This window comes from Halichoeres trimaculatus, unplaced genomic scaffold (genome assembly GCF_033239565.1).
Source record: "Halichoeres trimaculatus isolate MK-OKI-2021-1 unplaced genomic scaffold, fHalTri1.1 fHalTri1_scaffold_19, whole genome shotgun sequence".
NCBI classification, from domain to species: Eukaryota; Metazoa; Chordata; class Actinopteri; order Labriformes; family Labridae; genus Halichoeres; species Halichoeres trimaculatus.
This window is the reverse complement of record NW_027437197.1, coordinates 27000232-27012505: the sequence shown is the minus strand read 5'-3', so window position 1 is coordinate 27012505 and position 12274 is coordinate 27000232. Positions and strand designations below refer to the sequence as shown.

General features: G+C 38.2%; 1 protein-coding gene across 4 annotated transcripts; it reads left to right on the top strand.

Moving 5' to 3' along the window:
• The first annotated feature begins 298 nt into the window (after positions 1–298).
• On the top strand, positions 299–11328 carry pnkd (PNKD metallo-beta-lactamase domain containing). Of its 4 annotated transcripts, none has more exons than XM_074695715.1 (10): positions 299–321; positions 1138–1215; positions 1464–1579; positions 1957–2069; positions 4736–4794; positions 4926–5018; positions 6402–6565; positions 7403–7489; positions 9201–9316; positions 10342–11328. In XM_074695715.1, exons 1-10 carry the CDS (start codon positions 314–316, stop codon positions 10516–10518), a joined length of 1011 nt encoding a protein of 336 aa, XP_074551816.1. In that variant the 5' UTR covers positions 299–313; the 3' UTR covers positions 10519–11328. The 4 variants fall into 4 exon arrangements, with proteins under 4 accessions (XP_074551816.1, XP_074551818.1, XP_074551817.1 ...); XM_074695717.1 differs by lacking the exon at positions 299–321 and adding an exon at positions 844–948; XM_074695716.1 differs by lacking the exon at positions 299–321 and adding an exon at positions 909–1053.
• The last annotated feature ends 946 nt before the right edge of the window (positions 11329–12274 follow it).

Here is a 12274-nt window from a genome sequence, read left to right as displayed (position 1 = left end):
CGGGCTGTTAGCTCCCACTGTCATGTGAGGTGTTGTGGTCACATGATCTCAAGGGTGGATGTTTGGAGAACTTCCTGGGGAGAGAATTAAACACTCCAGGTTATGCCCAAGGTGTAGGTAGCATACCACACATTGTCCTTGCTCGTTTGCTCGGTGTTTTGCCTTTGGGATGGACCAAGGGTAACCTTAGAGGGTTTCCAGACTTAGTGAACAGGAATATGGTGTTTGCTAAAGTTCCTCTTTAGTTTTTCAGAAACGCCTGCAACGTAAGGAATCACAGTGTCCTTTCTCTTCTTGTTCTTCAAGTTGGGGAATGCACAGGTTTGCCCTCTTTAATGTGTTTCTGTTCCTCCTCCTTCTGTCTTTGTGGGAACACTCTCAGCCTGGTGGTTTAGGGTTCTGATGACAGTGGATTGCATTGGATGGTTGAATTGCCCCCTATGGTTTGAAATGAGCTCCATAGTCTTCTGTGAAGTATTAGGCCTCTGTCTCCTTATTGTGCTGCCTGTTTTTCTCTGACTTAATTGTAAAAAGATCTATCACTGTGAGAAAAGACCTTTGTTATTATGCAGAAATGTAGAATTGAACCACAGACAGCACAACAATACTATACTGGATGCCAAAACAGCACTGAAAACGCGTTGGACACTGAATGTATTTGTATTCAGATAGACTAATATCCAGGCCCGGACTAGCAATCGGGAGAGGCGGGACTTTTCCCGGTGGCCTGCCTCCTTATTGGGCTGCTTGTACAGGCCAATAAGGAGGAGCCACGGACTGGCAGGCCCGGCAGGCCAATGAAAAAAAGTTAGTCGGCTTCTTGGCAGACAAGCCAGAGACAGCAGCGCTAGACCAATAATACCCAGGGCTGAACAGTCCACTCCCCCTCCGCACTACGTGGTTTGGGACGGCGGCGGACCCTACTCCGCGAGAACGCACAACCGGAGGGTTAGTGTGAAGGGAGAGTGAGTAGGGGGCGGTTTGGGATTGAGCCTTGCTGTGCCTCCTCCTGTTCCGGGGTTGACGTATCACGCTGAGCGTCAGTAGGATCACGTAGGCTATGGCGCTTCCTGACTGGACTGTTACTATTGCCACTACATCATTCTTTTTCGTCTTATATTTATGTGTTCGTTGCAGGGGCGCTGGTTCAACACTTTGGAGAAAATTGTTTCTCAAACTAATGGCTCGTTCGGAGAAGTCCATTTTCCGAATTGCGTGAGTCTCTTTTATCTTTGACGATAAAACGTAATTTCTTGACATCGTAGTATGTATCGTTTGTGCAATAAAACAAACGGGAGTGCTTTCAGGCAAACTGTGCTGACTTGTGATACATTTCTGAGTAAAATTCAAACGGCAACTTTGTTTCAGTCACGACAGACTCTGATGACCATTCTTTGCTAGCTTGTAAGTGTTTTTAGCATTGGCTTGCTAACTTTCGGAGCCCTTTACACGCTGTTTCCCAGGTACACACTGTACACAAGGACCAGACTTGGCTACATGTACTATCAGAGGCAAATGAAGAAGGCCCGAGAACACTACCCCTCTGGACATTCCATATCCCAGCCCCTGGATTTCAACGGTACACAGCTGGCTGGGTTTTACCGTTTGCCTTCATGATTCTACACTGCTAATGTTTTCATGGTTCTTAGTTATTATGGGACGTTTAAGGAATTACACCACGTGAAAGCTGTTCCTGAGAGTTTGTTTGAAAACAGACAGACAGACAGACAGACACATACACACACATCTCTCTCTCTCTCTCTCTCTCTCTATATATATATATATATATATATATATATATATATATATACACACACACACATATATATTTAATAAATGTGTATATATATATATATATATATATATATATATATATATATATATATATATATATATATATATGTTAATGCAAAATAAAAAAAAAAATCTAATTTCTTGCTATTTTCCTTCCCACAGGTTTGAAAATTATTCCCATCTCTGTACTGTCTGACAACTACAGCTATCTTGTAATTGACACAGTCTCAGGTGTTGCAGCTGTTGTAGACCCTGCAGACCCACAACAAGTTCAGGTATGTTCCTCTCCTGACAGATGTGTCAGCATTTCTTTTACAGTTGTTTTTTCTTTAGTAAGTACTTTTTGGCAAATGCTCTTCACTTAAGTAACTGGTTTTTGATAGTAGTAGCAGCTTGCAAGTATGGTTTTCAGTGTTACACATGTGCAGTGCAGAACCTATGGAAATATCTGGCTCACAGTACATTCACATCCATCCCACATGCATGGAGGACTACCACAGAGGAGTGCCAAATAAAATATATAACTTATCAACTAAATAATTAAAAACTTAAAACGTTACATTCATTATTTGATATTTGCAATATATCAGCATATATATAAATATTTAATCAAATATGAAGAAATACATATTTAATAAAAAATAAAATATTAAAGTAAATGCACGCATGATTTTTTTAGAATCATTTTATTATTCATTATTTGTTATACATAATACTGTTAATGTTATTTTTTATAACTATTTTAGCTCGCTAAGTGACAGCTCAGTGATAACTCAAAGAGCTTTATTAAACCTCTCTGCTTTGCTAGCCACAATAACCAGCTTTAACCCTTTAACACTCAAGCTTCAAAATGCCTGCCTGGACCTCTTTGCTTATTCTGACAATAAAACAGTCTAAAAAATTCCTCTCAGTCAGTGATTTGGCCCATTTTCCTGGAATACCTTGAACTTTCAATATCCGGAGTTATAGAATAGAATAGAAAATACTTTATCCATCCCCGAGGGGAAATTCAGGAGATTATTAATAATATTATTATTTCCAATGTACTGCATGCTATATGAGAGTAAAACAGTCTAAAATGAAGAAAAACACAAAAACAGAAATGGATGTTGGAGGTTTAGTGAAGGAAAAAAAACAGCAATCAAACATTGGAAACATGTTTTTCAGGATAAAGTTAAAATCAGAACATTAAAGGTGCCATGTGGAGGATCTGTTTTAAATGGACTACCTGGCACCTTCTGGCCCGGAGTCTCACGCACACTGTCATCAAGACATGACATTTAACAACACGTGTGTTGGTTTTGGCAATGAATGGAGATAGACTCAAAATTTACTTTGTTAAAGACAACTCTTTGCCGGATACAAAGTGCAGAGGTAAGATATTTACCAACAGTTTTGTCGTGCTATGGTCGAAAACGTGACAACAAGCAAATGTTTTAAGTTTGTATTGTAGTAGCACACACACTTAGTAGCCTGCTATATATGGTGCTGCTGGCAGCCCAGTGCTCAGACGTATTTGTAGGCTAACATGACAACAAGCACACACTGACAGTTTTTCTGTAGTTCAGTAGACTTAGGTTTGAACAGACCACTGCAGAATAACTGCTGCATGTGGGTTGGAGCGAACATTTTCAGCTTAGCCCGTGTAGCTTTTAGCTCGTATTTTAGCCTTTAGCTTGTGCTCCATCACTCTCCCATTTAGCTTTCTTTTGCTTTTCTGTCCATTTTCTGTCTGATAGTTAGGCTCCAGTTGTCATACTGACTTCGATGTGCGGTAAATTAATTTGGTCCTGCTTGACCCAATCAGGAAGCTAAAAAGTAGCAATTCAAAATAACCTATATTGGTGCTGGTTATCTTATTTTAAGGTGTAGATTATGATAAGGTATCTAGAAGGGAGACTTTTTTCAAGATCACTTAGAAACCCCTTATGGCCCTTTAAAAATGTATAAAGATCAAAGGTCGCTGACAGAATCACCATAATCTGCAGCATCCACACAGGCTCTCTCTCTCCTTGCACACGCCCCACTAGAGGGTTGCTGCTCTTCATCACAGGTAAAAAAGAAAGTGACAGTAAAGGGTAAAATTACTCAGCTGGTTACGCACACTGTACAGTACAAACAAGGCATGGCACATTGTTTAACATTGGATATTACACAATACAAGCCTCAAATCATGCTCACATGGAAAGAAAACTTGGCACAATTAACACATGCGCTTTTTTACACGGTGTGTGACGCACACGGTACAAATGCAGCATGGTGGTGTTCTAAAACAGTTACTACATACCGTCAACATCAGCTCGGTTTTCTCTGTGCAGTCCTGTCATCCATCTGCTCAGCACTCTGTGTACATTTGCAGTTTTCCTCAAATACCTGTGTGAAATTACCACAAAAACCTTGTATCAGTTGAAAGAGCAACGTCTCAGCATTCACAATCCATTTGATTTTTTCCAATAGGGCAAACCATTTAGTAATATCAGTCATTCAAAGTGCACCGCCGGCGCCAACACAACTGGTTTAAAGGGGGAAGCTAAATGCACACCACTGATTCTTCGAAGTCCATCTTACACCATCTCTCTCTTCAAAGCAGCAGACAATTCAGTATGAAAAGTTCAGCATCTTACAATATTAAAATATTTTGTCAGGGTTGAGATTGTGCAACCAAATATATTTGGGATACATTGAGCTCTTCCCCTCCCCCCTGTGACTGCCTCTGATGCAGCAAGGAAACTTTTATGTTGCTAAATGGTGACAAACCAGTCTCGATCAAGTTCCCAACTGCACAGTACGCTGAAAAACATACAAAAGATAAGACAAGGGAGCTACTGAAGCAGCTTTTCTCTGTGATGAAGATCAGTAAAACCACATACTTTGTCGTTTCACTTCGACTCACCTGTGCTGCATTCTGAGATGTTTAATAAATCACATCTGCTTTTTACAGGCTGTCCTTGAGGATGAGAAAGTGATATTAGAAGCAATACTCTGCACACACAAGCATTGGTAAATTTGAGAAAGTATTATTTTTATTGATTTGTACTCTGAGGGCTTTATGTTTAAAAATAACAGAGGCATAGTAATTTTCTTGTACGTCTACAATATTGTTTAACTGCTGTTTTTCTCTCAATATCTAGGGATCACAGTGGAGGAAACAAAGGCTTAAAAAGGCTTTACAACTCATGCAAAGTATATGGAAATGCTGCTGATAACATCCCTGGCCTCACACAGTGGGTTCCTTTTGAATCTGTCAGATTGTTCAAAGTTTAAGTAGCTGGTTTCACAGATGAGACTTATAGTGTATAAGTGATTGTCTGCTGAATTCTCTCCTTAGATTACCAAAATCTGTTCACCTTTTGAATTCAGTCCACGTTTTGAGCTCAATCAATCAATCATTCAATCTCAAATTAAGCAGCTGAATAATATTATTATAATATTATCCTGAATTTCTCCTTGGGGATAAATAAAGTATTTCAATTCTATTCTATTCTATTTAAGTGTTTCATAGAAAAGAAACTTAAATGTTTGGCTGTTTTTGAGTCAACAAAACAATTATTTTTAGGTGACTGTATATCCGTGCGTCTATCCTTATTATATCTGACCCTGCCTAGCCATTAAGTTCAACCTTCAGGTCCCTGTAGTTCCTTATTTATCGAAAATATTTATGAGGGTGCGGTCACACTGGCCATCCAAACCGTGCCGTGCCTAAACACGATTGCTCTGGCTTGTGTCTAATGCACAAAATTCAAAAGCAAGGCTGTTGCAATTCTTCAGTTGTGATATTTGAAAACTTTCAGAATTTTCTTTTTTTTTGGAGGGGTCAAAACTGGAAACCATTTCTGTGACAGGGTGAATACAATCAAAAAATCTAGATCTTGCCCTGTGTGCAATTGGGGGTTGGTTGTAACTTATCTTTTTTTAACATATGTTCCTAATTACCATAGAGAGCTTACATTTGTTAGTATGGTCAGGAAGGTGAAGACAGTACTTTTTGATGTTGTTTTACAATTGTTTGTGTGTTGGTTAGGTTAGCATGTGTTTCCATTCTCCTGTAAGTATGCATGAAGCAGAATCAGAGAGGGAAATGTGAGACTCTATGTTAATAGAGCTTATTTTGATTTACATTTGAGAAGGAGAGCCTGAGTCTGTAAATTAACGTAATATCATGCAACATAAGAAATGTGAAGGATAAGTTTTTCCTATTTTCCCCCTCATTTTTCCTCAATTCTCTCTCCCCTGAGCAAGAGCCTTGGTATGTCTTAACATAGCTGTAATAAATGTCCTTTTGGTTTGACCGAAATTTGCCACACCAAGACATGCACTGAATCGCCACAAGTGCCCAAGGGCAAGGGCCTGCTCAATGCTGCCTGCAGATTTAGTTAAATCTGTTTTTGCCCAACATAGATCAGTTGTTTACCAGTGCCAGCATAGAAACAAGATTCCCATCTTCATCTTTCTCTTTCCTTTTTTGTGGTGGGCACCCTGATCTTGCAATGCTTTACCCATTTGAATTAAAACTTAAGTTTTCCATGATTTGATTGTGTGGCACTGTACTCCAAAGCTGCATAAAGCTTGAACCCCTGTTTATTGATTTTTTTTGTCTGTATCCCCAGCCCTCTTTCCCATAAGGACTCAGTAACAGTTGGCTGCATGCACTTCAGTGCACTTTTTACTCCGGGGCACACAGTTGGCCACATGATCTACCTCCTAGATGGGCAGGCAGTTGGCGCACCTGCTAGTCTCTTTTCTGGTGACCTGGTTTTCCTCTCAGGATGCGGTGAGTAAATTAGAATAGGATGAAATTGATATATATATATATGTGTGTGTGTGTGTGTGTGTGTGTGTGTGTGTGTGTGTTTTTGTATTTCTACAGTGCATTCAGAAAGTATCTAGACCATTTTGATATTATTCAACATTTGTAATGATGCAGCCCTGCTGACATTAATCAACACTCGGTGCCCAATAAAAAAATGTTTTTAAAAAACATAGAGGAAAATTCTGGTAAAAAATTGGTAATAAAAAAAAACGGAAATATCACATTGGCACAAGTATTCAGACTTAGACTTAGTTGAAGCACCTTTGCCAGAAATGACAACCATGACCCTTTTTGGGTAAACTAATGAGGTTGGATGCACAGAATCAGATGTTTTAAGTCAGATACAGGTATCCATGTCTGGGCTTTGGTGTCTACTGATGCTGATTTGGCCTGATACCAATATCGATTTAACAATATCTTTCTCCTTATATGAGGATGACATTAAGGAGTGTGTTTTGGCAACTTCAGGCTTTTCTGACAATTTGAATATATAAAAGAAATAAAATAACTGTAGTACTATTTTATAGGATTTTAAATGTGTAATTATGAGTAAATCTTAAAAACCTTAGATGTTACAAGTTGACTGTAAACATCAGCAGTGATAGTTAAGAATTATATTTTACTTTGCACAAAATGCAGTTTTTGTTGTAGAAATAGTCAAGAAGTGTGAAATGTCTCCAAACTTTATGTATTTGTTTATTGCTTTCTATATGTTTATTTGCTTTTAAACCATCCTGATTGCCCACCTTTAAGTATGAATAGTGTTCTTTTAATAAAACCAGTTCTGCTTTTTCTCAGGCAGAATGTTTGAAGGAAATCCCTCCACTATGCTGTCATCTCTGGACCTAGTTGCTTCGTTGAGTGATGATACTCTTCTATGGCCTGGTAGGAGATTTAATAATTAATTTGATCCAGTGAATTTCCTCTTGGGAATAAAAAAAAATATTTTCTATTCTATTTTTATTCTATTCTATACAAGTACATTGGATACAAAAAGTCTACACACCAAGGAGCAACATCCAGTTTAGAAAAATGAAGCCTATGTGGAAGTGCTAAAAGTTGCTGTTCATGGAGAATCCATTTGAGGATGGCTGCAGAAAGACTGGAAGTCACGTACACACCCAGTCAAAACAACAGACTTTTACAGCATTAAAAAACACATTTACAGCCTGGTTAAAAAAACGGCTTGGGTCACAAACACTAATGTCCCTGTTGACACACACTGTATGGGGGGTGTATTTTTTTTTCTGACACCATGGTTCAGAAGATATTAGAAGATTGTCCAATCAGAGACACAGCTCAGCTTATGTGACAGACAGGCGCTCTATATCTATTAAAAAAGGAAGCTCAAAGCCGGAGTTATATCAGATGTGGCTCTATCCGCATTATTTCACGGTATCAGGAATAGACAGGTGACGTTGTGGAGACTACGATTGTGTTTCATAAATTCTATGCTACACACCCTTGTTAAAATGTGATGTTTTTGTGATGTTTAAATGATGTTAGTTGGGTAAGTGTTCAGATTTAGTATATCCCATTAAAACTCATGTTAGCAGCATCAGATATACCATGGAACACAGTGAGGTTAGTCATCATCAGTTAGAGAAAATATGGTGCAACATTGACAGTACCAAGAGGTGGCTGTCCCTCCAAAATTGATGAAAAGAAGAAAACTGGTCAGTAAACCTGCTGAGAGGCCTACAGCAACATTTAAGAAGTTGCAGGAACTTCTGTCAAGTACTAGCTGTGTAGTATGTACATGTGACGACAATCTTTCGTCATCTCCCCAATTTTTTTTTCTTTACTCAGCCATCTTTTCATTGGTTCTTTTTTTACAGATTTATGCAATATAATATGGTAAGTTCTTGGAATGAGAGGAAGATACAGAAAAGATACAGAAAACAAATAACAAATCTCTCTTTCCCTTGAACTCCTGTCTACTGCCGGAGATTTGTAGCACTGTGCTTGAAAAACAAATTCCGGAGTTAAAGGGGAGATAAAAGCTTGAATTAGGCAAACCCAATTCTTTGAAATGGAGTTGCTTAAATAATTTGAGGAATTGTTTCAGCCCTTTAGAAATAGGGCTGAAGTGTAGGAAGCTGAAGATAGACTTTTTCTTTCAGCAGTGACCCAAAGCATACATCCAAATCAACAAAAGAATGACTTCACAAGGAAATTCAAGATTTAAAAATGTAATCCCTTGATGCTTATTGTCTTGAATTTGCAACATACCCTGTCCTTACCGGGTATGTCCCAGCTGAAATGACCTTTGTATCCCACTTTAGCATCTGCAAGAATGCAAAAACATGAAACACATTTTTTGGATTATTATTGTAAATCAATTCAGGCAGTAAGGTGTTAACTTGGGTGTGTAGACTTTTTTTATTCACTGTACTTAAGTTTTTGAAAAGTTGATGTGGTTTGCACATGCTTTGGTCCTATTAATGTCTTGTTATCATTCGACTGTAGAACACCAGCACCTTTTAAGAATAATTTTAAACTATTTATACATCAAACTCCCATACATTGTTTTCTTGGGAACTTCTGTGGATTTTGTGAGTAGAGGCACAGTTTTGTTTTCCTTGCTGTCTCTCAGGTCATGAATATGCAGTGGACAATCTGTTGTTTGCTGCTGAGGTTGAGCCCTGCAACACTGCCAGAGAAAAAAAGTATGAGTGGGTGCTACAGCAGCGGAGCCGGAAGCTGTGCACGGTGAGATTCACATTTTACCTTTGTTTTGCCTCTCATGCACTTCTCCATCATGTCACAGGGATGTAGGTAGGTGATAGACCTGTTGTCAGTGCCTGAATGCACTCACCTCTCTCTCCCTCCTTTTTTTCCTAGCCTCTTTCAGTCAGCTCTCATCACTAGTAAAGTGTGCATCAAAATGAAGGTTTTCTGTTGAATTGAGGGCCCAACAACTTTATCTTCCACCCGTTCAGATTTTTAGAGAGGTAGTTTTCACATTTGTGTCCCCTTAATCTTAATTCCTAAAAATCATCAAATGGAGCACATTCTTGGCCTGGACTAGAGGTGGAGTCAGGCGCCCATACAGTTGGTGACCAGGGCTTGCTTCCAGCCTTTTCCACATGACATTTTCAAAGATTGTAAAAAAAAAAAAAAAAAAAAAAAAAAAAAGGTCTTGATGCCAGGTCGCCACAAAAACTGCTCCGCCTGGTGACTGGCTGTGGTATAGGTCAACAAATCTGTCTTCTCAGTCATTGTAGATAGACTGTGGTCAAAATTAAAAAAATAAATACAGCTTTTAGAATCACCTGAAAATGTGAAATGGAAAAGAAAAGAGCAGAAGAAATAGTAAAAACAATGTAAATAGAGTAGTAGATGAAGAAGAATTAGAAATTTGAGTAGTTTTCGTTGTGGAAGAAGTTGTATGAATGCAAGCAGAGTGAGTTAAAGAAGAAGTTTCAGTTTAAGTAACTGAAGAACTGATGAGAGTATCAGTGTATGAGCACATGTAGAAATACTTGTATGTAAGTGATAGAAAGAGCACTTACATGTGTGTCTTTTTCCTGAATGTTTTGATTAGTTAGTCTTAACAGCTGTGTGAGATCAAAGGTTTTCATGGTAATGGCTCATTAGGCAGTGGAGAGCTGCAGCTGTTTGACTCCTGACACACACTTTTTGCTATATATTCATGACTTGGCATTTTACTCAACTTTGTTTGGCAGCCAGAGTATCTGCATTTCATCTGCTTTTAAAATACTTCTTAATTTCAGAGTCCCTCCACCATTGGAGAAGAGAGGCAGTACAATCCATTTCTGCGCAGCCACTCTGCAGAGCTTCACCTTGCTTTGGGGCTCCATCAACTCAAGGATGAAGACTGGACCCAATTCAGGGCACGGGTGCTAGAGGAGCTGCGAAAACAGAAGGACCTGTACAACAGGAGATACTAGAAAACTTGGTTTGGGGGAATAAAGAACCCAAACATTCTCAGTGGTACAAAAGCAGGGATTTGCAACTGTAAAGAGATGTTAAAATGTTTTACTAATATTTCTATTAGCAATACCACGTAATAATGTTGCAACATTATCATTATAAAATACTTAAACTAGGACTGTTAAATACTTTTCCCATTCTTCCTTTATTGCATTTGTAATTTAAGAATTTCCAATTTCTTTGTCATCATGTATCAGTGAATACATTATCAGTGGTGAGTAAGCTTGTGGTTAAAAAAATGCTTCTCAAAAGCTTTGGTTTTGTTCCAGTAGCAGAAAACTTGCTCTGTCTAGCTCAGTGGTACCCACTGGGCGTTACTATGGATGAGTTCTGGTGCCTATAGGTGAGGCCTTTTAGTTCAGCTGTCAGAAAGTAAACTACCATGATTTTTGGGGATTGTGGTTGAGAAACACAACCACCATTTCAGCTTATCCTGTCAAGGCCACTAAGGAGAAAGTAAAGATTTCAGAAATTCTTACTTCACTAGAACACTTAAATAGGTACAGTCAATCTAACCCCTTGAGGGTGACTGCAGTCTTGCTGCACTCAAGTGCTGTGTTGTTACTTTACCTTATCAAAGATACTTTATTAATCCCCAAAGGGAAATTGCTCTTAAGTCACAGCTACTGCTTCAAAAAGTTAAAAAAAGAAAGTACAAAAAAGGAATTACAAGATTTGAAAAATAATTACAAAATATACCCAATGTATAAGAAGTTATAAAATAAGAGCTGTAAGAAATTACAAGTATAGATAAAAAGAGGAAAAAAGAGGAAAAAATAGAAACGCAAGTGCACTTGAAATTGAAAGTAAAACTATGAAGATAAGTATGATCACTGCTGTGAATATGATACTAAAAAATTATAATTATTGCACATGTACCTAAATATGGAAATTGCACAGCAGGTAGTTATTGCTTATAAACAGTAAGTCTCAGAAACACTCAGAGGGAGGAGTTACACAGTCTGATGGCCACAGGCAGAAATGATATGTCGCGCTCAGTGGTGCACCCTGGTGGAATCAGTCTGAAAGTACTCCTGTGGGGTCAATGGGATTTTTGTACATGTAGAGCACAGTGGCGATTTTGAAAAGGGCTTGAAATGGTTCTGACCAGAAATCAGTAACCAAAGTTTGAATGGTAGTGAATGGGAGAAAAAAAGTGTTTATCTGACAGTTGGCTGCATGCTGTCCAAAGGGTATGATATTTGACTTAGATATCCCCATTGTTAGAAGCAGGAGAAGTCAGGGAACGTTCTAAAGCCCTTTTTTTTATGTTAATAAGGGAAGTGTCGTAGCTAGTGATGTTCGATACCACCAATTTTCTTTCCGATCCGATACTGAGTAAAATACAGGCTGGCATCGGCGATACCGATCTGACACCAATACTTAGTGTAAATACATGTAATGTGTCTTGTAAATCTAAAAAAAGAAAACATGAGAGCCACTAAATTAAAATTACCAGTACACAACTTATTAAATAAATAAATGCCACATTTTTTCACAAGTTTGTCAATACCTACTTTTGAATTATTTATTCAACTGGCAAAAAAATAGACAGATTGTAAATTATAATGGATGTATTTTATAGTTTAAATTTTAATTTTTCATTCATCTTTTGTAATGTATATCTTCACTCACCATTACTATTTAATTGCAATTGTTCTGTGTAATTTAATGACACCTGGTGTTTGTATCCACTTTAAACGATCAATTCTT